Raw genomic sequence first — 25,991 nt, forward strand, 5'->3', positions numbered from 1 at the left:
TATGTAGAATTATTAAAGCCATAAACACCCAATAAAAATTTCAGAAAAAAATTATATACCCGCGTGTCCCAAAAAGACGTAGTAAATACGCTTTCCAATGCATTGATTATTGTTTTAGAAGCATTAGTCTATACCGTATAAGCACTTAGGCATAGACATATTTGAAATAATTATTATTTATGCCTAAATGGATGTAAATATGTGGAAAAGTGCCCCCCTCTGCCACCACCAACCATAGGTACATAAGTATGTGCCTATGTGGCGACTGCCAGCCCATTTAAAATGTATCTGCCCACAACATTGTAGAAAGCAATTTAATGCAACTTTCACTCACGTGCCTCCCACTTCCCGCTACATATTTCTGTAAGTGCTGTAATGTAAGTATGTATGCGCCGCCAAGCACATATCTATATGAAAAAGCTGGCCCTATACTTCATATATGCCGTTTAATATGCGCACATAAACACACACTTGCATATGTGGGGTATATATGGTTGTATGCACATAAGTACCGTATACCAATAAGTTGTTTTCCTGTCCATCACAATTCGATTATTTCCACGATTAATGTGAACGCGCATACGGCGCCACCACACCGCACACCCACGCCTTCAGCACACAACCCTTGCGCTATACTTAACACATACTCATACCAACACACCCATACATATATACATATAAAAATGCACACCTCCACCCGTACATCCGTGCAGCTCCTGTTGGTGTGTGTCCTGCCAGTGGCCGGCACTTCAATCCATTTCCAATGTAATCGTATAATTTCGTTGAACGTCGCTTGCTGTTGACTTTGGTATTGGTATTTTTTTGTTTTTATTGAACGGTTGAGTTTAGTTTATATTTATTACCATTATCGAGCGGATATCGCGCGCGTAACCGGCCTACATAAATAACAGAAAAATCAAATGCGTTTCATATTATTAAAATAGAGTCATTATGAACCACAAAAAGCAATAATCCAATAATACGAGTGTTTTTAACGGTTTATAGGACGAACGTTTTGAATGTTTTTAGAAGTATAGTGTTTGAAAAGAGAGATACTAGTGAAAATAAGTAAGTTGAAGCATTTATATTATATTACTAAAAACATAGTAGACTCACAAATCCTAACATATATATATTTACAGTACAAATACACAGTGTAATTTCCATTATGGACAGCCCTGATAACAGGACACCTCTCATAACTGAACAAAATTCATGAAAATAACGTCTTCATTCATACTTTCATACAAAACCATTCCCATAATCGGACATGAATATGTTCCAAGAAACGGACTTGAAAATTATTTAGCTAATTTTTCGTGAGAATTATCTCTATTAAACGCACAAGATTTCATAAAACGTGAAAAAGAAAATTATTGAGAATATGTAGTCCCGGTTTTTTTTATAATTCTCAATAATTTGTGGACTTTTGAGACAGTTTTTTAAGAACAATACGCAGAATGATCACAGCAATCTAATTGACTTGCTCACTGGTTCGCGTTGGCTTAAGCGAAACTAATGGCACAATTGTCATTCATTCACTCCTGCCTGACATCTGCACCCTTTTATTAGTTCAGTAGAAACATAGTTCTGAATTGCTAAATCTGACTCTAAGAAAAAATTTTAAGCACTCGTTTCTTCCACGCCCCCATACTTGAACAGTTCTTATAGGCGGACAAAAATCCTGCAACAGTGGGTGTCCGGATATGAGGAACTCAACTATATACGTTAAAGCACTTATCTTAGTAATTAAATACAATTTTTAATAATCTCTAAAGGTTTTTAGATCAACAGTCCTATACCGCCAAAACCCTATATTAAGATCTCTTTCTCATGTAAATACAGTGCTGAATCTTGGTTCTAATGAAAACAACACTTCGAACTCCAGTCCACGAACACTTACATTAGTTAAGATCGTATAATATTGTTTTGTTTTTAACTATGGTTCAGTCATTTTAACCTACATTATCTAGCCTATTTGGGTTGTAGTTCTATTTTCACTGCATATAAAGCTTAGAAGATGTGTGGCAACATACGCGACGATAATGCGCATGCCTTATCATAACCGAATGCAACTACGTTAGTAACGGTATTCTAGTAATAAACGATTTACTATTTTGAATCGAAGACGACTTACAAGACTTGATTTAACGGTGGTATTAAGCAACATAATGAGAAAACATGTACTGTATATATTCGAATTACCGAATCGATGTTACTAATTAGTTTAGTGAATGAATACTGCTGCTTTTGGTGGTCTTTCTTTTGTACTAAGAAAGTTCAATTCAACAAAGTTAGTCTTATATGACAGTCATGATATTTTCACATCTAGATTCTCAGCAGATTATACACTATCCGATTAGTGGTATTTTTTTTAGAAAAAAACAAAAATCAACGTTGTTTCTTGAACAAGTTTTCCACATTAACTAAAATTTTTGCCATTAATTTTGATCAACTTATTTAAATTACTATATTTACTTCTATGGAGTACATAGATGACATAAAATGTCATCAGAGTCTTGTCGAGCCCAATACTAAAACTACTAAGAGAAGCGTAAACCCTTAAAAAGAGCTATAAATTTGATTTAGACAGTATCGAACTCAACACGACTTCGACTCATAATTGGGAACTATAGTTGTCTTCGACTTGCGAAACTTTACTCTTCAGCGAATCGAACAAACTCTAAGAGATGCTTTAAAACGGTCAGCACTTGTGATACACCCTTGCGCTAACACGTCTGCTGAGGTATACGTAATGCCCTTAAGGTTCTTATTTAGTGGATAAGTAATTTTTTCCGTGTTAAAAAATAAAAATTGCAATCAACGTTTAGTTTTGTTTTCTATGAGTTGCTACTTATATTGAATTTTAAGTCTTAAGTTTCAAAAATACAAGGAAAAATAGAAATATGTTTCATTTTTCACTTAAACCATTCATTGGTCTAAAATATATATAAATAAAAAAAATTTACACCAAATCACATAATACTAAGGCTATGTTAAGATATATTCTGTAAGTAATAAGTATAAAATAAAATCAATCAGGAGAAAATATTATGGCATAGTGAAGGGTAGGGGGTTGAGAGAAGGTTTGCCCAATTATTAATATATTCAACACCAAAATAATCGGTGTTAATGACTCTATTTACTACCATGTAGATTATTTCACATATGTATATGACAGATAAAGATACCCTGTATGATATTTTCGGTATAAGGTTAGAGACCAAGCTATGAAACAAATCACTTTAAACCTTATGACGTAATTATTGGAGATATGTATAATTTTTGTAAATATTTTTTATGTTCAGGTAACTTTTTAGAGTTGGATGATGGTAGGTAACTGAAAGTAGGATATGATGCTAATAATTTGATGGATTGCATAAAACTTATGTATTATATACAAAACATTAAGAGGTTACATGGCTTTCTTATATCAAAAATTAAATATTTTATTAGAATTTTTTATTGTTACAACCATACACTACTAACAAAGAAATTCTGAAATTTTTAGAAAAAATATTTTAAAGTCGGCCATTGCGATGCCATTTCCTGTGACCTCTCGGAAAAATATGTGCCCGCGTTGGCAGGATAACTCCTTACAGGATCAACTAAAGCGAAAAGCTACGTGTTTTAGTAACACCTTAGTTTAAAATTAAGACAAAGGGGAACAAAAGTGAAAATTAAATTTTTGGCATTTAAACAAAAAAAATTAAAATTACGCGACATTTTTTTTTCAAATAGCTGTAATCGAAAAAAAATCCTTGAAAGAAGGAAAAAACTGTATCTCAAAGATTTGGGTAATATTTCGTGAGTATCTGTTGAATTGTGTTCGAGAAATCAACTTCTAAAACACTGTTTCGAGAAAAACACGTTTAAAAACGGTGCTGAAACTATTTCTCGGATCAACTTGGAAATTTAGGATAATATTCTTGAGGTCTTGTAAAATTTAATAAGGTAATAAAAAATAGATTTTTTGAACTATTATTTATTATTTGCCTCTACAGTAAACTGAGAATATGAAAAGCTGCAGGTCTATGTTCAACTAACTTTTTTCCATGTCTTAAATTAAAGACACATTGAATTATTTGAAAAAATAAACTTCGAATTACTTATGCATCCCACTTGTTCCTTGCTATGCTGCGGTCCTATGACCTAGTGCTTTATTCTGGTTTTCAAATCCCAACAATGCAAATATTGCAGATGTCGATATTGATGTCTATTTTGAAGCAAGTATGTCTTATTCTATGAAAACTGGTATCTACTTGTAGGAAGTTCGCTTGATTTTTGGTACCAAAAAGGAAAAAACATTTTTATTATAATAACCTTTACAATAGAAAAAGTTTTACAAACAAGAACTTGATTTTCATGGTTCATTTTGTATGGCAGCTTTTCGCTATACTCGTATTGTTGCGATATCGGCGGTTCCTATAAATAAGCCGCCTCTTGGATGCAAAAGATCGTGCGAAAAATTTCAGAACGATATCTCAAAACCGAGGGTCTAGCTGATGTATGTATATACTGACACAGACGGATCTTGTTCAGGGTATAAACAGTTTTGTTTCCAGCGCTATAAACCTTCAAGGCCATATGTTATATCCCGAAATATTAGCAAATTCTGCTTTGCGAATCCATCAATCTGTTGCACAATTTCAATGTTAAGCTTATGCTAACTGATATTTACTATCGAATGGTATACATGTACATATATACAGTAAATAGCAGGAAATATTGTCTTCTGTCATGTATTTTAAGTAGCTGCAGGCAACGAGAGAAATTTAAAGTATGTTCTAACCGAAATCACTGCCTTATACATATTTATTATTTTCATTTAGACTTTATACTATTTAGTATTGCTGCAGTTTAGAAAATCCCTCGAATAAAGGCCTATCAACTAGGGCGTTATTAAAGCGACACTATACACTCAACTTACCGCAAAACAAAAGTATTGCACTTACGAAATTTAATCTTATCTAAATAACATTTGATATGTAAAATTTATGAAATTAGTCAGCACCGAAGGAGGGGAGGACGGACGCACAACGAACTGCCATAAACTCACGTTTCTACTTAATCGCACACTTGTAAATGTTTACACCCACAAATGAGGGAAACAAGTAGACAGCTATGAGCTGCCAGCAAACAAACACATACACACGCACTAACAATATACTAACAATTTCGAAGTCATTTTTGTATGGATCCGCTTGGGTTTCCGGACGTACAAAATCTACTTGCAAACCAAACAATGCGTGGAACGGGCGACGCGTCTGAAAAAAATGCGATAAATGTCACTTGAATTACCTGTACCGTTGTGTGGACGAAAACTATATATACATAAATATATGTATATGTTTATATGTACTTATATAAATATGTATGTGTGTGTGGTTTTTAAAGTGCATACTCACTGCTGTGTTGTGGCTCATGTGCGCGCTGGCATTAACACAAACACTCACAAACTGCTCACACACACATATTTATGCACGTATATGTATATATATTTTCATACATACACATACATATATACACACACATGCTCGCTCATTCACTAAACAAATATCTGTAGTGTTGCTTTATGGTTCACCAGCGGCAACGATCAACAATTTGCTTTGAGATAAGAGCGCGCTATATACGCTTATCGACGAAATGATAAGATTATTCTTATCTAAATGGACGCAGATAAAACAATACACTACTCATATATAGCAATAAACGAAACTGGAGCAGCGTCAGCGTCAGAGAAATATTTTTCGAGTTAGTTGAAGTTCGTGTCTTCTGCGGCAAAGGTTCGATATACGAAAATCAGTAGTTAATGAAAAATACTAGTGCTTACACACACACTCATATCTATGTATATATAAATATATATAAAACTATAAACTCTTTCTAAACTAAATTTAAAAGCGAGTTCGAGCTCAAATCTAAATCCCAGCAACAACTCGCGTTCAAAGTAATCGAATTATAATTCAAATATAGAATCATTGGAGTGCAAAAACTAACGTGAGTGAATAGAAAATAATGGAAAAATATCTATACATATACATATGTATCTATATAACTGTTAGAAAAAATTGTATAATAATACAGCGCATAAAAGTTTTGTTGTTGGCTAGAGCCATAGCCGGCAGGATTAACTACAGGCTGACCAGTGTTCCACTGATTGCATATGAAAAGCCATTCGGAAAAGCCAAAGTGCATAACAACACTCGGTCGCACACAATGCCAATAACACAAGCACACACACAATTATTTGCTTATACACACACTGATGTAAAAGTACACATACACACACATGAAAAAATATACACACACATGTAAAACACACAATAGCTAACACTGACACACCAGTTCTAAGTCGCCCAGTCACAGAGTCAGTGGATGAACTCGTTTTTGTGTCACTGATCTACAAAAATAATGGATACGTTGCATCGATTTTTCCGGCTTTTGTGTGCCACACTATTACTTATACACACATATAAATATAACTGTTTTTTTTGTAGCTTTGCGCACGTATTATTTTCTTTTTGTAATTTGTGTGCCAATAAAGTGCTGCGAAGGTAGCGCTTGCATATGTGCGTTCCCAGGTAAATGCATGGCTGGCTGACAGTGTTGTGCGAAATAATAGGTGTGCGTGAGTTATGAAAATAAAGTAGAAACCTATTATATAAGCGCTGACGAGTTTATAAAGGGAAGAATTTTACTTTTGGGATGTTTTGCAAGAAAATATAATACAAAAATTTAAAAATATAATGAAAAGAAAAAATAGTAAAATATAATAACAAATAAAAAAAAAATTAAAAATATTGTAAAACAAGAAAAATATGTAAATAGAATAAAACTTGAAAAAGCTTTAAATTCAGTTGCAGCGGAGCTAGGTATAAAACGCTTATCGCTTCGCTTATACAACAGTTTCCATACAAGAACTTGAATTTGATTGACAAGTTTGTATGGCAGCTACATTCTATAGTGGTTCGATTTTAAAAATTTTTGCGGGGATAGTGGCGTTGTTTTCGGCAATGATTCGTAAAAAAATTCGTGAAGATATCTCGTCAAATAAAAAATTTGTCATACAAGAGCTTGATTTCGATCTTTTAGTTTGTATGGAAGGTATGTGTTATAGTGAGCCGAGCTGAAAAATTTCTCCACAGATTACAGCAATTTATTAGGTGATAACTCTTGCTAAATTTAATGAAAATGTCTCGCAAAATTAAGAAGATTTCCATAGAGAACTTGATTTTGATTGTTCAGTTTGTATGGCAGCTATATGATATAGTTGTCCGATTTGAAAGATTTTTTCGGAGGTTATACCCTTGCTTTAGATAATAAGTTTCATGAAGATATCTTGTCAAATAGAAAAGTTCTCCTTACAATGAAATGGTTTCGACAAGTCAGTAGCTTAGAGACTATTTCACGTATATACTATACGTGACATGACTAAATCGACTCAGCTCGTCATGCTGATCGTTATATGTACTATATATTCATATTTCATAGGGCCTCCAACGCGTCCTTGCTTGAAATAACATATTTTAGTACTAAACACACAGCTTTACAGTTAAAGTTATGTTATGAGAACGTTTAACAGGAATGCTATAATACTTTTACAAATGTTAAATACTTTTCTGAAATTAAATAATAACTTTAAAGTTTTGTGCTGTTGAATAATTAGTGTTCATTTTGCATAAAAGTCGATAGCTAAGATTAAAATATTAAATTTTTTCATAAAATAATTGTGAAATAAATTTTAATTTCTATAAAAATAATTGTGTAAGTTTGATTAAAAAAAAAAACGTGTAAGTAGCTTAGACAGTAATTTGTCATTTCTGTCATTCACAATAGTATAACTTGTCTCAAAACTTTAAACTAAAACTGCATAGTATTGATAGTTACTTTTGTCTACTCTTAATGCCTTATCCACACCGCTCTATACGAGTATCTGTCGCTCTCTTTCTCTCAGTTTCACTCTCTTTCATTCCACTATATAATATTCTACCACTTTAAGTTTTACTCGTATATTGCTTTTACTTCCAAATTTTTTGGCAAGTGAGCAGCGTTGAAAGTTAATTAGCAGAGAAATGACGAATCGATGACGGCCATTGCGCCACAAGCTCGCTTAGGCGTGAAAAATTAACAAAATATACAAATTTTAGTTTTTTTGGAAAAGATACTTACTATATTATAGACAGTATGATTAATTTGATATACAATGCATTTTTATGAGATACACCAAAATAGCCAACAAACACATAGTAGACAAGTTGTTCAACTGCCGTACACCTTTTGTTTTGAGAGTACTAAAATTCGGAGTATGTTTCTATGTTTAGTTTAATATAATCTAATTTTAGTACAGAATTGGAATATAATCTCGAAATAAAATTGTTTCATAAATATGAATGTTTTATAAACTGTCGGCTGGCGTAAGGCTATGTTAGCTAAGCGCAACACTCTTAACATTTATACGGATGGCTCAAAAATGGACGATGGAGTTAGTGCGTGAATATACAAACTTTAAAGTTGCCAGATGACTATGTAGCACAGTGTGACTTTGTGTACAGCATATTTCAAGCTGAGGCCTTTGCTATTGCGAAAGCAGCGGAGCTGTCCCCTTATGCACCTGCAGGCAATTCCAGACTCAACATCTACGTAGACAGTCAAGCAGCAATCAAGGCAATAACCTTGTTTAGCACATCGGTCAGAAATTTCTTGGGAAGCAGGGCAGCAATGTAAACTGTGGCGGCACACGCCGCAGGAAGAGGATGACACATCGCGACTGTAGAAAATGTTTAGAGCAGGGCGCCAGGAAAACAGTGGATCATCTCTTGTCCACTTGTCTAAGCATCTGGTGTAGAAATTATTTTTTGTTGTCATAATCGTTTGTTTTTGTTGTTGTGTTAAAATTTGCAAAATAAAATATGCATAACGGCTATAACACTTTAATGCGGCAACTGCTTTACTCTTAGATGAATAAAAAAAATTTATGACAAGAGCGCAGAAACTACTAGGGAAATGGCGTATTGAAAAAAACACAAAAGTCTTAATTTGGTATAGATTATTTTCTAAGGCAACAATGTAATCTTCGAAAAAATTGTTTAGATCGGTTAACTATAGCATATAGTTTCCATATAAACTAAGCACATAGTTACTAAAAGAAATGCACCTATGAAGGGTATCTGAGCTTCGGTGCAACCGAATTTAAGGTTTTTTCTTGTTTTAGATTGATTTGTGTTTGATAAAAATAAAATGTATAATTTAAAAACTTAGATTCAATTCAATTGAAATATTGCATAATTCAAATGAAATCAGCGCTGAATCTGCATCATTCCATACATTAACTTTATCGTCTGTAGTCTATTAATTTTCACATAACTGTAAGTGCATATGAACACAATAAAATAAATGGCGTACAAAACTGCTCACACATACATATAGACAGTACATGTAAATAAGCTGACACGCACACATGCAAACACATAAAAATGCACGACAATAAAATATATACAAATGTATTTACACACACATTCGCAAGTCGCCGAGTTCATATGTGCATAAAATAAAAATAAATGAACTACACACACATACAGAGGACGTAATGTCCTTTCCTAACTGTAACACCTTTCAACAGCAGCAGATAGAGGACAAAAAACGATAGCGCCAGCAGATAGCGACATCAAAACCAAAAGTGCAATCTAAAAAATAAAAAATAAAAACCAAAAAATAAAAATAAAACTAAAAGACAAATACACACACACACTTGAGCACATACAGTAAATATAATGGGTGTCAGTGAGGTGGAGGCAGCAGCAAACTTATTCAAGTGCATTCAGATAAAATAAACCAAAAATAAAGACCAGATTAAAAATGCATTTAAGTTTGCTTTTGTTTCTTGCGCGTGGCTGTGTGTGTATGTGTGTGTTGTACGTGCTGATGTTGTTCTTATTACTATGATGCGCTGATCACAAAACCCATGCACATGTGCGCCTGGGCGTGTGTGTGTGTGGAAAGACATCCAAACACATGTGTAGCCGAGGCGCTCACGTGTCGTGTGTGTCAGTTCGGCTGCAGTCTGCTATTCATGCATGGGAGAAACCTCGATTGCCTTGTTTGTGTGCGCTTCTACACATGTCTAAGCACACACAAGCGCTAGTACAAAGTAGTTGAGTGTGAGTGCTGTACGGTCGTGCCGGCAGGAGATGCGCAGCACTCTTGAATGCCACTGGTGGCCATGCATTGGCAGACGCGACAACTGCGGACGACATATTTGGCTCGGCCGCTGTTGATATTTTTATGAGCATCACCTGGTATGCATTTGGAAATCGCTTTACAGTAGCGGTTCGTAGGCAATCAGCCGGTGAGGCCACTCACAGTCAGCGCATACTTTGTGTGACAGCTATAAAATGAAATTATTATTTTTCCGTTGACAAAAATAGTTCATTTATTAGTTTAATAAAAGTGCAATAATGAATGGGGGCCATTAAAGCGGAGAAATAGTCATGAATTTGAAATCAAAATCATGAACTTTTTGGTGGCGTCAGAGAGAGAGGGGTGGTAAAGTGGGAGGAAGATAGGAAAGGTGGTTGCGCACTAATATAGAAATTTGTACAATTTTTTTTAATATTTCAAGTTCTTGAAAAATAAATTATTTTTAAGGAAACATATTTTACTGCAAATAACCTATAATTTATAGAGACAACGAAACAAAACGTGAATCATTAATACCAGCTATAAATCTTTATATAGCTCCCTTCGTTCATGTAGCCATGAATGCATGTATTTTCTGTCAAATAAGCTAGAATACCCTTCACATATAAAGAAGTTTTCATACAAAAGCTTGATTTTGGTTGTTCATATTGTATAGTATGACAGCTATATGATATAGTGGTCCGCTTTGAAAAACGTGTTCGGATATATTAGCGTTGCGTTACATATGCCAAATTTGGTGCAGATAACTCTTCAAATGATAAAATTTCCCATACAAACACTTGATTTCGATCTTCGGCTCAAACGACAGCTATTTGTAATAGTGTTCCGATATCGACAAATGAGCAGCTTCTTGGGAAGAAAAAGACCTGTGCAAACTTTCAGATCGATATCTCAAAAACTGAGGGACTAGTTCGCATATAAGTAGATAGACGGACAGGTAACCGGATATGGCTAAATCGATTCAGGTCGTCATGCTGATCATTTATATATATATATATAGATATAAGTATATACGAGTATATATATCTATATATATTATTGGGTCTCCGATTTTTCCTTCTACGTGTTACAAACATCGTTGTACCCCTGATCGGTGTATAAAAAGTAACGAAACGAAACTGACGTAATCGTCATTTTTAACATTTTTTATTATAAAGAAGAAGGAGAGATTACATATACAAACCGATTGAACTCTGATTTGCTATAACAATTTCTTCATTAGGAAAGCGACTTTTCCACTTTGAAGAGGCCAGAAACGATTCTTTTACATATGGTGCAAGCACGGTCTTAGACCAAGTATCCTCTGGGCAGCCAAAGAACATCCATTTGAAGGCGAGCTAAAATGAGAAGGCGAACCAGCCCTCCTCAGGGTTGTGCGCTGAGTTTGGGGTAGCTGGAATGTCCGGTCCCTTTATCGGGAATGCTGCCCAACTGGTTGATGTCCTCGTTAAAATAAGGGCTGACATCACCGCTGTCCAAGAGGTGTGATGGACGGGACAAAGACTGAGACAGGTAGATCCTTGTTGGCATTTACTACAGTGGCCATATAAAGGAACGCAAATTCGGTGTGGGATTCGTGGTGGGAGAGAGACTCCATCACCGAGTCCTGGCATTCACCCCGGTGGATGAATGTCTAGCCACAACCCGCATCGAAGCGAAGTTCTTCAACACATCGCTGACTTGCGCACACCCCTCGACAGAAGAGAAGGACGATGTGACCAAAGATGCCTTCTATGAGCGCTTGGGGCACACCTAAGAGATTGGTATTGGCGCCAATTCGATATTCCAAGTGTAGCCAAGTTATTCTCCAGCTGGTCTTTCCAACGGAGTGGAGGTCTTCCCCTTTCTCTGCTTCCCCCGGCGTATACTGCGTCGAATACCTTTAGAGCTGAAGTGTTTTCGTCCATTCGGACGATAGGACATAGCCAGCGTAGCCACTGTCTTTTAATTCGCTAAACCATGTACATGTCAACGTGTAACTCGTTCAGCTGGTCCTTCCATCGAATACGAAATTCGCCGTTGCTAATGGCCAAAGGACTATAAGTCTTTCGCAGAACCTTTGTCACGAAAACTCGTAACGTCGACTCATCAGATGTTGTCATGGTCTGCACCATATAACAGGACGTACAATTTGGTCTTTGTTCATCGAGAGATTACTTTAATTCTCAATTGCCTACTAAGTCTAAAGAAGAACCTGTTGGCAAAAGTTATTCTGCGCGGTTGTACGCCAGCAGTTTTACCCTCTTTTTGAAGATTGTACCTTCTCTATTCAGCTCTACAGCTCGAATTACTTTCTTCAGCAATAGATCGAAGATGTCGCACAGTAGGGAGTCGCCTCGTTTGCTATCCAACGGTTCGGAGAGATCCTCCCCGATTCTGATGGAGCTTTTAGTATTGCTCAATGTCAGGCTCGAATGGGTTCCAATGAAAGTAGTACTGGAAACCTCATCAATATTCTAGCATAGTGTATGTCCTAGGCAGCCAAATACCTTCGTTAGTACGGATACTTCAGTAGATCTTGACTGTAGTTGATACAAAGCTAATAAGTCTAGGTTTTGCGGTATTATATTTCATACTATTGTACAGGCCAGTAGCTTATGGAGTTTTCTACTGTACTTCTGTATATTTCTAGAGATTTTTTTTTTAATCTAAACTGCTTGTGTGGGTGTGGAGCAAGGTAATGCTAGTATTTTTTTAACTTTGGTCAATATAAGCGTTAAAGTCGTTCCGAAATTTTCGGGCTAGTACAAAAATCCTACAAGTCATCGACGCAAAGTAATTTCTTATTGCTTTTTGTTAAATGGAGCTAATATGACGATAGAGCAAGTATGGTATGGAGGATGTTTTTGCTAATACGAGTATATATTTTTAATTTAAAACTCTTAGGCATGTTTTTTATTTAGAAATACTCGGCGAATAATAGCAAGAATGAATTAAAAACTTGTTGCCGACAAGCAAATGAACTCAAGCTGTGCGAAAATGAGCCACCCCATGGACCATTGAATCTGAATCCGCTCCTTGCAACAAGCGAGCAAAGCCATTCGCACAGCTAGGCAGAGTGTGGCAACATTGTAAACCCCGAGGGCTGCAAAATTGGAAGCATAAAAGAAAATAGAACGACTGTTTGTATGTGTGTGCATATGTATGCCAGTGCGTTTGTCCGTAAGCTAAGACGAGCGTGTGGCGGTGACAAAAAGGAATATTCATACAAAAATGTACAATAGATAGATAAATAGAAAAGATAAAACCAATAACCAATATCTGGTAGATAAATAGATTTACAAGTTGCCAGCAGCAGAAACAGCAGCAACAGCAACACCACCAACAGCAACAGGACAAACAAAATAACAACAACAATCAACGTAAAACTATTTATAGAATACTCAAGAAAACAAACAAGCCAGAAGCGCATATTTAAAGTGAAGGCGAGTGAAGGCAGGAAGGCAAGCTAGGCGGAGAGGGGGGAGTGGGTTGTACACTGGCGGCTGCAGATAAAATGGTTATCTGTAAACAGACACACACAAACACAGCCATGCAACGCATCACATTGACATACTTGCATGTAAACACACACACACACACACAGGCGTGCTTGGCAGTGGCAGGCGGCATTAGAGTGCCGTTCTTTATTGTGTGCTGAATAAATTATCAGTTTACAACAAACACAAGTAGCACAACAAATACTGTTACACACATTGTTAAGCTTATATTGAGTAACTGTAGACACCGTAATACGATGTTTGCTCATCCTTCGAGGCAAAACAGGAAAAACAAAGGCGAAACAGCAAAGAAAACGGCAAAAACCCAACTGACAGCCAGCAACGGCGAAGGTGCAACAAAAAGTGTTCAATTTGATTGAAAGTACAACAGTATCGCACATGGCGGCGGCAGGTGACAACAAAATTGTAAACTCAGCTCTGACGCGCAAGTAAATTCACCGTTGCAGTGGGAAAAGGTTCAACACGAAATAATTAAATTAGCTTGTTATCGGTGGAACGATAGCCGTGCGATAATGTTGCAATCGTGCTTTCGCTAAGTGTTGTTGTTGCAAACGAATTATTGGTTATACAAGGTGATTAATGGCGCAAGTAGTGTGATTTCTCATATATAGTTGGTGATTATAAATACATAAATATGTATGCACATATATATTGCAAATATGTATGTGATATAACATATATATTAAGTTGGGTATCTCCCCTTGGTAGAGTAAGCATTATTAGCCAACAACAGCCTAATTGTGAGTAAGTTAAACAATATCGATAATGCCAAGTGCTCGCAGCACACGAGCGCATACTCTCTTTAATGGCAACAATACACATGAAACTCCTCGCTGAATGTTTGCCATAACGCGATTTATTGACGATACGCGCATGTGTGTGTGTTAATAGTTCATAGTGATTGTGTGCGTTGAATTAGTGTTGCCACCAATTCGGGAAAAATGTTATAACCGGTATCTACACCAAATTTATTTTTAGCTGATTAGATTAATTTTTATGAAAAGTTTATCACAATTACTTCAATGTTCTTCTTAAAGATCATAAGGAACAATATCAAAATTATATGATTTTCTTTTAATTTTCGACCGTGGTACATGATTAAAATATAAAGGGTCGCATTCGGGAGTTCAATAATACTGTCAAGATGCAATGAAACAATTTTTCAAAACTAGTTTTATGTTCTTATTTTCGAAGTTATAGCTACCGATAAAGTTGGGTTCTGGATTAATAGGTTCAGATATAAGAAATACCATCCTATTTGGAACCGAACGAACCGTCGAATGGTAAGGAGACCAATCAAACTGTCAAAGGTCTAAAAGCACTATTCACACATAAGAGGTGTGTTCAAAGCAGATATTTTCATTTTTTGAAAGTAAAAAAATTATTCATGCGTCTATTATAAAAGTTTGTCGGCTTTAATATAGTCCCCATTGGATGTTATGCAGTTATGTCAGCGCTTTTTCCAAGGCTGCAAACAAAGTAAACGATGAATACAGCTGAAAATATCATCGGATTTTAGAGGCAAATCCGTTTCGAGATTACCTACATTTTTTTCAAGAAAAAACACATAAAATTCAAAATTAATGAGGACGGTTTATTATCATTCGAAAGAACATTTTTTGGCATTTATTTCTTGAAGATTATCTCTTTCAAATATTGGCAGTGGCTACGTCTCAGATGATCCATCCGTTGAGTTCAATTTTCGAAAGCCCATTCAAGCATTTCGATTAGTCAAGTCCTGAATCGAAGCGGTATTGTTTGCATGGACTTTAGACTTTACATATCCCCAAAGGGAATAGTCTAACGGTGTGATATCAAACGATCTTGATGGTCAATCGATCGGCCCAAAACGTGAAATTACCTACTTACTTAAGTGTTTTCCAAAAAATTATTGATTGATGCGATGTGTAGGAAGTGACGCCGTCTTTTTGAAACCAAGTGTCGCCGAAATCACGAGCTTTGATTGTAGGCATCAAATAGTCGGTTATCATGGCGAGATAACCGTCGCCATTGATGATTACGTTCTCACCGCCATCAATTTCGAAGAAACCAAAACAAATCTTTTTTTTGTTTTTTGATAAAATAGCAGTTCCTGAATCTTTTCAGGTTGCTCTTCGTCCTAAATGCGACAATTTTACTGGTTTACATACGCGTTGAGCCGGAAACGGGGCTGAACCGAATTTGGCTTGACGCTTTGAAAGCGTCGGATCTTTACAGAACTTTTCAAGAACCCATAGAGCTAAGCGATATCAATTGGGAAGGTCGAGCGATTTCAATTCTTGCACAAGCTATATTTTTTACACTTTCAATTTAAGATCTCTACGTAAAATGCGCCGTCGTTCCATACATCATAAACAGTCCGAGTTGCTGCGAACGGCACCAAACCGACTCTCCACAGCCTTTGTGTACACTCTCAGCTACGGCTGCAACATTTTCTTCACTGCGGGCTGGACGTGGTCCATTCAGTTGAATATAATCCAATAATGAACGCTAGGGTTCATTTTTTTATGAAAGTGTTTCCATTTGACGAGAAATCTTCACGCCATCGTTACAATCCCTGAACATATTGTGCAAATAGGCCTTCTTAAGCTTATAACTACAATCCAAACTAACAAATCAGATCTGTTTACACCCTTTTACGCTAAAAAAGCAGCTATGAAGGGTATTATGGCTTCGGAGAAACCGAAGTTGGCGTTCTTGTTGTTATTAATTCCATTATAATTTTTTCGTTGTGTGTGGCAACATTGTCGCTGTTGTTCAATAAGCTCACTGAGTTCACTCTTAATGGTGCTTGTGTAAAGCGAAGCGTGTAAAGTTTACATTTCAGCAATTGACCGATAATTAAGCTGCGCCTGCGGTATTTCAAGTGCGACAGCAAATAATTCGATTTCAATTAAATAAATTAGCCAAACATATGCTGCATTCGTACCTACTTTACATATACATACGTATGTAGTACATACATGCGATGGTAATTAGTAGTAATTCAAGGTATACAGAATTAAATGTAAAAGGACTGTACGGAATGTCCTTGATAAGTGGCGGAATATATGGAGGAAGGCTAATAATTTTAAAATTCCTCAGACATTATGAGATAAAACTTTCTGAAAAAATTATTGATTCTAAAAATTAAAGTTTAAACAATCAAAATATAAAGCTTTATTAGTTTTTTTTACTTATTTGGAAAAATATAAAAAAAAATAAAAATTAATATGAAATGAACCAAATTTAACATAAGAAATTAAAGTGCATAACTTTTAAAGTAGCAGCTAAAAACACAATATTATAAAATTTTAATTAGAATTCTTTAGTAAAAAAATATTTTGAAACATTTTTTTTTGGAAATTGAAAATGACAAAAATTATAAAATCTTTATATGAAAATATTTAACACTAAACGAACAGCGTGATGAGCTGAGTCGATTTCGCCATGTCCATTTGTTCATCTGTCTGTACATGCGTGAACTAGTCCCTCGTATTTTTCTTCCAAAGAAGCTGCTTATATATCTGCACCTGGGCATCGGTACTATGTACGAACTGAATGATCAAAATTAAGATCTTATATACAAAATGTTTTTATTTGCCAAAAGAAACTCCCTAAAATTAGCATGGGTTACTATCTTAGGCAACTCATAGCGCGGGTAACTTTGTATGTTTCCGAAAGAAAAATCTACCAAAGGTGCTGCATGATTCATATTATTCATCACACCCTCCCTCCAGGGTTTTTTAAATTGTCTTATGCTTTTGCGCTGCAGTTCTTTCATTCTTAGTTTGTGGAACGATATTGCAACCCATTCATTCATTTAAGCCCACACCAACTCTGAGCGCAGCATGTGACTCACTATGTTGTCAAGCGTCATGCCTTCGTTTGAACGTTCTTCTATGTACGTTCACTCCACATACCTCGAGCAGGAGAAAGAGATGTGCTCTGCGTTTTATGTGACATTTCTGCAGAAAGAACTTGTGTTTCGTCATCGTTGGTAAATTTGTGAAGGTATTACCTGAACGAGCCATGGGCCGACAAGAACTGAATTTAATAGATGTCTGCCGCACGGTATTGTCTCTCAATTCAGGCTGGTACCTTCTTAATTAGCCAATATGTGTCCATCTCTCTTTATCTGCCGCATTCCATTGCATTTGTCACTGATCGAGACTTGTCTTTTTCTCCGTTTTGCGCTCGTCGGCTGTTAGGTGCCTCTTCGTATCTTTTGTTTTACGATAGATTCTACTTAACTCAGAGGCCCTTATATGCGGTGGCATAAGACCACATATGATAGCAATCGTTTCTTTCGAGACCGTTCTAAACGCACAGGCAACTCTAAAGGCGCATAACCTGCACACAGCCGTTGCCTTATTGACACTTTCTTTTTGTGGCAGGGCTGTCCCGCTTTCGGGGATCTACGTTCATAAGCATTGCCAGGCAAATTATAGCCAGCAGAGCTCTCCTACTTTGGCTTGGGCCATCAATGTTTGGTATGATTCATGAACCACAGGTACCGGTCGAGGATATTTGGAGCAATGTGGTTGCGAAGGTTGGCCCAGGAGCCACCATTTTGTATCATAATATCTGAAATTATTTTTGTGTATTCAAATATGAGTTTAATGAATCCACGAAGAAAAGGGTTCGATTCCTTTTTGACTAAATTTAAAATTAGGCCATTTTTATTGCTTTGTACTGGCTAAGTTGCTTAAGCATATTTTAAGGGGTTACATGGGTTAACGAGTTTCAAAAAATCGAATATTTTCATTGTCTTATTAATATCTACAACACCTCTAGAATATTTTCTAAAATTTTCAATTTGATCTGAGCAATAGTTTCGGAGATGCAGCCTTGAGAACTTGTGCGCTCGAAGCTATCTAGGCTTCTAGGTCCTTCAACACGTTTTTCTCGAAACTGTGTCTATGAAGTGGGTTGGCAAGATCTCTTGTGGATTATTCAACTGAACTTCATGAAATTTTACATAGGTCTTTGAGATAAAATTCTTAGAGATTTAGATGAATGTTTTTTTTGTGATTTCAACTATTTGAAAAAAAAATGTCGCGAAATATTACGTGAAGTTTTCATTTTTTTTTTGTAAAAATGTCTGTCAAAAATCCAATTTATAGTTTTTTCCTTCTTCCAAGCTCTAAGTTAAGGTGTTAATTAAAACAGGTATTTCTCACTTTAGATGATCCTGAGAGTAGTTATCCTGCCAACGCGGGCGCTTCTTTTTCCGAGGGGTCACTGGAAATATCGTCGCAATTGCCGATTTTAAAATTTGTTTTTGCATAAATTTCAGATTTTTTTTGTTAGTAGTGTATGTTTGTAACAATAAAAAATACTAATAAAATATTTCATTTATTATGTGAGAAAAAAATTTTGAAAAAAGGCTGTTTTTTACCTAGGGAAACAATATTATTTTGAATACACTTTTGTCACGGATGAGCAATCTTTGAGCTAATGAAAATATTTAAATATATATTTTTAGTTATGAACAATTTTAAACTACTCATACATACTCATATATATCCTGTGCTACACTATACATTGCACATATCATATATACATATAATATATAACGCATTATTTACAAATTTATTTATTAAACTAAGATTGTTTTTTGCTTTTTATTACAGCTAACTACTAACTCTACTGTGTGCCATTTGCCTAACTTATCTGCTGAAAAGATAAATATAAAGTAGATATACAAGTACATATATGTATGTACATAACGGTGTGCAAACATATAATGGCAGTTACAGCAGTGCTGAAAATCTGAGTCAACATCATTGAACTTTAACTGCAGCGTAAGGACCAGGCAATTAGCTTTAATTACGACGCGTCTTATCTGACAAAAAACAACAAAAAAAAAAACAGAAAAATACAAAAACTGATAAAAATCATATTAAACTGATAAAGTGTGTAAATATTTGCTGAATTTGTGCAACTATTGTGATAATAATAGAGTGTTACCCAGTGCCATATGACAAGAGCAGTAGCCAACTACCGTTTATTATTAGCAATTCGCTGAAAACCGCGGCAGTTAATTTTTGCTGCTCAAACCAAAAGCAACCAACCGAGCGCTAGTCACACACACATACACACACACACACACACATATGCATGCGCGCTTTGTGCAAATAGCGGAAATAACGGCATATTTAATAGCGCGCCACCAGTGCGTAGGTGTAATAACGGCATATATGCATTAAGTGTATTTGAGTGTATTAGTGTATGAGTGTGCGCGTGTTCGCGTGTGTATGTAAAGTGAAGAAAAACCACCACAAACGCCAATAAAATTTGCAAACAAACCGCGTAAATGATGTTGCACTCCATGAAATTGTGCGCCGATCAGCTCAATGGCATAACAGCAACACCTACGGAGGCCACAGCAGCGGCAACAGCAGCAGCAATGCGCGTTGCTAATCCGTCGGCAACATTGCCAACACCTGTTGCCATTGTAAATGCAAATGCCAATGCTGCCATTTCGGATAATAATAATTTAAATACTAGCAACACGGCCGCCAGCATCGCCAGCATCGCCAGCCTAGTCAGCAATGGTAATATTAACAGCGGCAACAACAATAGCAGCAGCAATGGTATCGTGCATCGGCAACTTCATCAGTATCAAGGCAAATATTTGGAAGCGCCGACTGCCTCGAAATTCCATCCATATTTGCGTCCGACGGCAGTGTTGGCCAACGAGAATTCGTGCAGCTCGCCAACTGTGGCGGGTACAAGTGCATTTGCGGCAACACTGTTTCCCGCATTTCAAAGTACGGTAAATTCCAACGTTGCCGCCAACAAAACAACTGTAACCACAGCGGTTGTTGGCGGCGCTGTTAACGCCACGACAGCACCGAGTGGATTACTTACTTTGCCAACAACGCCACTGACAGCCGTTTCGAACACCACCACCACCAACAGCAACAACAACAGCGCGTCAGCTACAGCAGCGGCATTCATTAATTCCGATGCTAGCTTTGGTAATGGCAACGGCGGCGTTGGCAACAACTACACAACAGCGCGCTTCGCAAGGTAAGTACAGTCTGCCCAGCCTAGCATTTAAGATAACGGATTTTATGGTTAACGGCATATGAATATGAATGTTAATGCGCAATTAAATGTGTTTGCAGTTAGCAGTGGTTTTCAAAATGGCTTATGTGTTATAGAAACCGAAAGGCTTCTATAGTCAGAGCCTACGAGTGCTCACATCTAAAATGAAAGTATTGTATTTTATCATATTGGTGACCTCTTTTATTTCTAATACCTCAATGCATCTGCCTTAACACTTGTTTAGACACACATACCATGGTTTAATAGAGTTTCTAAGCATCGTAAGGTATACGAACGCAGTTCCTTTGTGATACCCCATACATCCTAAATATGAATTGAAATACCGCTTTAGATCGAGGAAACGTTTCTGGGTTTGCTCCAATTCTGTCTACCGAGAAATTTTAACCTATGTGTAGCAAAAGCAGGCAATACAAGAGAAATGCCTAAATGCTTCTGTTTTTTTCACATAGCCACGATGTTCGTAATACCCAAGTGAAAAGGTAGGAACCCTACAAAGTATATACATACGAATACTATAAGTGATCAACGTGATGAGCTGAGTTGATTTTGCTATATCCATCTTTTTGTCTGTCCGTTATCTGAATATTTGCCCAAACTAATTCTTGAGAAACGTCTTTCTCTCACCAATAAACTGCTCATTTTTTGGAACCATTGATATCAGACATCTGTAAAATATGCTGCCATACAAACCGAGCGAACCAACTTAAGTCCTTGTAAGAAAAACTTGTTTGTTTGACGAGTTATCTTCACGAAGGTTAAGTTAGGTTAGGTCAAACTTATTGGCCAACCAATAAGCCACGCATAGTCCAGTTTTGGTTCTTTGCGGCACCAGATGTAGTTCAGTTGCAAGGTCCATGAGGAGTAGTCATCCTTGCGCGTCAAGTGCACAAGAGATGCTCAATTGTTTTCCTGGTGCCCTGCTCTGGACATTTCTTGCAGTCTTCTTGATCTATCAGTCCCATTCTGCGGGTGTGTATCGCCATCAAATAGTGACCAGTTCTTCTTCTTCTTTTTAATTGGCGTAGACACCGTTTACGCGATTATAGCCGAGTTAACAACAGCGCGCCAGTCGTTTCTTCTTTTCGCTACGTGGCGGCAATTGGATATTCCAAGCGAAGCCAGGTCCTTCTCCACTTGGTCCTTCCAACGGAGTGGAGGTCTTCCTCTTCCTCTGCTTCCCCCGGCGGGTACAGCGTCGAATACTTTCAGAGCTGGAGTGTTTTCGTCCATTCGGACAACTTGACCTAGCCAGCGTAGCCGCTGTCTTTTAATTCGCTGAACTATGTCAATGTCGTCGTATATCTCGTACAGCTCATCGCTCCATCGAATGCGATATTCGCCGTGGCCAATGCGCAAAGGACCATAAATCTTTCGCAGAATTTTTCTCACGAAAACTCGCAACGTCGGCTCATCAGTTGTTGACATCGTCCAAGCCTCTGCACCATATAGCAGGACGGGAATTATGAACGACTTATAGAGTTTAGCTTTTGTTCGTCGAGAGAGGACTTTACTTTTCAATTGCCTACTCAGTCCGAAGTAGCACCTGTTGGCAAGAGCAATCCTGCGTTGGATTTCCAGGCTGACATTGTTGGTGATGTTAATGCTGGTTCCTAAATAGACGAAATTATCTACAACTTCAAAGTTATAACTGTCAACAGTGACGTGAGAGCCAAGTCGCGAGTGCGACGACTGTTTGTTTGATGACAGGAGATATTTCGTCTTGCCCCCGTTCACTGCCAGACCCATTTTCTGTGCTTCCTTGTCCAGCCTGGAGAAAGCAGAACTAACGGCGCGGGTGTTGAGGCCGATGATATATTAGTATTCCCATTATGTTCTTACAGCCTCTTCTTTGAAGTGCTAATAGAAATTTTGTGTACTTCCGATCTGTCATTTTGCACATGACTTTTGCAGTTTTGTACTCAGGTAGCTCGTTCCATCGTGTTTTTGATTTTCTTTATGATGCTTCTGGCCAAAACTTCGCATAGAAATTGTTTGGGTTTCCCAATGTTTATCACGTGTTCGGATGTTACCGTACACCATTCCTGGCGATCTCGTGCAGTATTTCATTCTTCTGCAGCTTGTAGTCGTTACGCTGATTTTCCTACACAGTTTTCAGCGAAAGGGTCTATAGGTGGCATGCTTAGAACCAGTTCAAGAGCCGCAGTCGGAGTTGTTTTTAAAGCTCCTTTTATGAACAGCGAAGCGAGTCTCTGAACCCTTTTCATCGTTTTCAGGTAGGTAGTTTTCCGTACGCCTATCCACCATTCTACTACACCTTACAATAGCTATGCATCACCAGTGCATGCGAGAGGGAGAGAGGTACTTAACCGAAAATATTTTCAAGAAATTTGGTACAAGTTATTATCCAAGACATAGTCAAAATTTCGGTAGACATTTTTTAGATCGGACAACGGTATATAACAAACTGACCGATTCAACTACAGTCCTTGTAAGGAAAACTTTTTTTATTTGACAGCACTGTAAAACCTAAGAATACAGATCGGATCACAATAGCATAAAGCAGTCATTTGCACTGGTCTATCAAAATCAAGATAAGCATATTTTTGTACTATTTTTTATGCTATAAAATATGCAGCTGTGTAGGATATTATAGCTCAGGAGCCACCGAAGTTAACATTTTTTCTTATCTTAGCTCAAAGTCCTACCTTTTCTAAACCTTTTCTAAAACTTTTTCACCACTTTCAAAATGTATAGTATACACTTGTCCAACTAAGGGTTAAGCAATGAAAATATGAAAAAGTGCACCTGACTTTTAAATTGAAATCGATTTTAGTTGAAAATAGTACAATTACAATTGCAGGGCTTATGATTAATTAATAGGTAGAAATGTAATTGTGGGAAAGAAGGCTTGAAGTAGAGCATAAAGTAGGGCAAAGTATTTTACAGTCATTTCCACAGAAACAGACAAAATAAGCCGTTTTTGTGTGTATAGGTGGGCTACTTGTACTTACACAAATTCACAGTGAACAAGCTTAGGGTTGTAAAAATGCCACATACACAGACATATGTATATATGTATGTACAGCTATATTCTCAATAAAAATTACCTTTCGAACATGAATTACATGGATTGCATGAAAGACATTAAAAATCGATTACTGTCGGTTTTTTAAGTAATCTGAAATATTTTTTTTAATTGTCAGCTTAGAAGAATACAGCTCTTTGTCTCAATTATAAAAATTGACAACTAAAAATTGATAAATATGTTAATAAAAATAATACATAATGCACTACAATATATAGTATACTACAAATGGCGATGGTAGTTCGTAGAGTCCTTCTAAGATCAAGAATAGACCATTTTGTTTGATAACTAGTTGCCATCTTGAAGGTAGCTTCCACTACCGGTCTAGTCTACTTTCACTAGCTTTTTTAGAGACTAATTATTCACCAGTAAAATCTTTCGCCATAGAAGTAAAGAGATTGCAACCCCTTGGTGCCCAGTTCGCACTATGTATAAGATATATGTTTAAGAAGCTTCCAAACAAGCTTCGGTGCTTCTGATTACTCACTATTGATGAGTTGTCTGCATGGAACACAAACTCCTCTCCCAATAGTGAAAGCTGGCCGCTTATAAACGATTGTTTCCTTTAGACAGTACAAGTGTACACTACAGATTCGAATAAAGAGTTTGACCGTCAATCCTGGCTTGACCAACTTTGGCGTAGGCTCTTCACTATTCGACTACGTTTTCGCTGGTTGCTGTCGTAAGTGACCCACTTTTCATCAACAGAAACCATAATTTAAAAAAAAAGTAATCAGAATGAAAAAAAGTTATTCGTTAGGCATTCGATAAATAGTGGCAAATCATTATACCCTGGACAGGAGATACATATTAAGTTTGTCAGGAAGTTTGTAACATCCAGAAGGAAGCATCGGAGAGCCTATAAAGCCATGCCCGTCTGTCTCTCTATCCGTCCGTCTGTCTGTATATATACGAACTAGTCCCTCAGTTTTTAAGATATCGTTTTGAAATTTTGCAACCGTCATTTTCTCTTCAAGAAACTGCTCATTTGTCGGAACTGCCGATATCGGACCACTATAACATATAGCTGCCATACAAACTGAATGATCGGAATCAAGTTCTTGTACGGAAAACTTTCACATTTAACAAATTATTTTCACAAAAGTTGGCACAAGTTATTTTCTAAGACAACAATATAATCTTCGAAGAAATTATTCAGATCGGTTAACTATAGCATATAGCTGCCATGCAAACTGAATGTTCGGATTCAAGGGCTTGTATGGAAAACTTTCGCATTTGACGTGGTATTTTCACGAAATTTGACATGGATTACTGCTTAAGGTAATAACACAATCTCAGATTGGATTACTATAGCATATAGCTTAGATACAAACTGAACACATAGCCACTAAAAGAAATGCACCTGAGAACGGTTCGGTGCTGCCGAAGTTAACGTATTTTCTTGTTTTTTATTATTATTATTATTATTCTTTTTTTTGTGTTTTAAGGCTTTCCAACTATTATATTCTACGACTCGCAAATAAGTTACTTATACGCCACCACTTCTGTCTATGTAAAAATTCATATATTACGAATTATCTTCGCAGATTACAAGCTATGTAAAAGGTTTGTTATCCAACTCAGTGGATTTGGTAGAAATCCTGATTATTTTCCACCCCATTCTTTCAATGTCTCCACTTTTCCCATTTTATGAGGAAGGCATCTTAAGTGTAGCTGCCCCGTGATAACCCCTAAACTGTTACTAATCTCCGCTTTGCCTAGAAATAGGAGCTTTTTGGTCTATTCACCATCAACACTGCTCCAAAGTAGCTTTGTGATATGCCCTGTGTTGCTTTGGTTTCCAGACCTGAGGTGTTGGTCGTAAGACCATTGCTTCAAACAACCATTGCAAGCGGTCCAGCTCGTCCGCCTTTTCATTTCCTTCTATTCCAATAAGACTGGATACCCAGATGATGATACTAAACACGTTACCTTTTGAGAGTCTAGTAATTGAATGCTTCCATAACCTAACGCAGTGTGATATGATGTTGGCGCCACGGATAGTCTTAATTACCGGTTGGCTAATCACTACAAGGGTTATGGACTTGCTGGTTAGAGCAGAATTCCACTTACCACACCTTGTTATGCCCACAATTTCCGCGTGAAAGACTGAATTGTAGCCCCTTTTTTGAAAGTAGCTTGTATACAAGTACATATACTACATATTACTTCAAAAGAAGACTAGAAGA

The 25,991-nt window shown here is 36.7% G+C and overlaps 1 protein-coding gene across 4 annotated transcripts in view; it reads left to right on the forward strand.

Moving 5' to 3' along the window:
• Window positions 1-879: 879 nt before the first annotated feature.
• The window catches only part of LOC120767891 (CUGBP Elav-like family member 2), a 181,692-nt gene continuing 156,580 nt past the window's right edge, over window positions 880-25,991 (forward strand). For 3 of the 4 annotated variants that reach the window (XM_040094219.1, XM_040094217.1, XM_040094221.1), the window contains exons 1-2: window positions 880-1,068; window positions 19,316-20,717. In XM_040094219.1, the coding sequence (XP_039950153.1) occupies window positions 19,999-20,717 (719 nt within the window). In that variant the 5' untranslated portion in view covers window positions 880-1,068; window positions 19,316-19,998. Of the gene's footprint in view, window positions 1,069-19,315; window positions 20,718-25,991 lie in introns of those variants that run through there. The other variant, XM_040094218.1, reaches the window with a different exon arrangement.

This window comes from Bactrocera tryoni, chromosome 2 (genome assembly GCF_016617805.1).
Source record: "Bactrocera tryoni isolate S06 chromosome 2, CSIRO_BtryS06_freeze2, whole genome shotgun sequence".
In the NCBI taxonomy this organism is placed as follows: Eukaryota; Metazoa; Arthropoda; class Insecta; order Diptera; family Tephritidae; genus Bactrocera; species Bactrocera tryoni.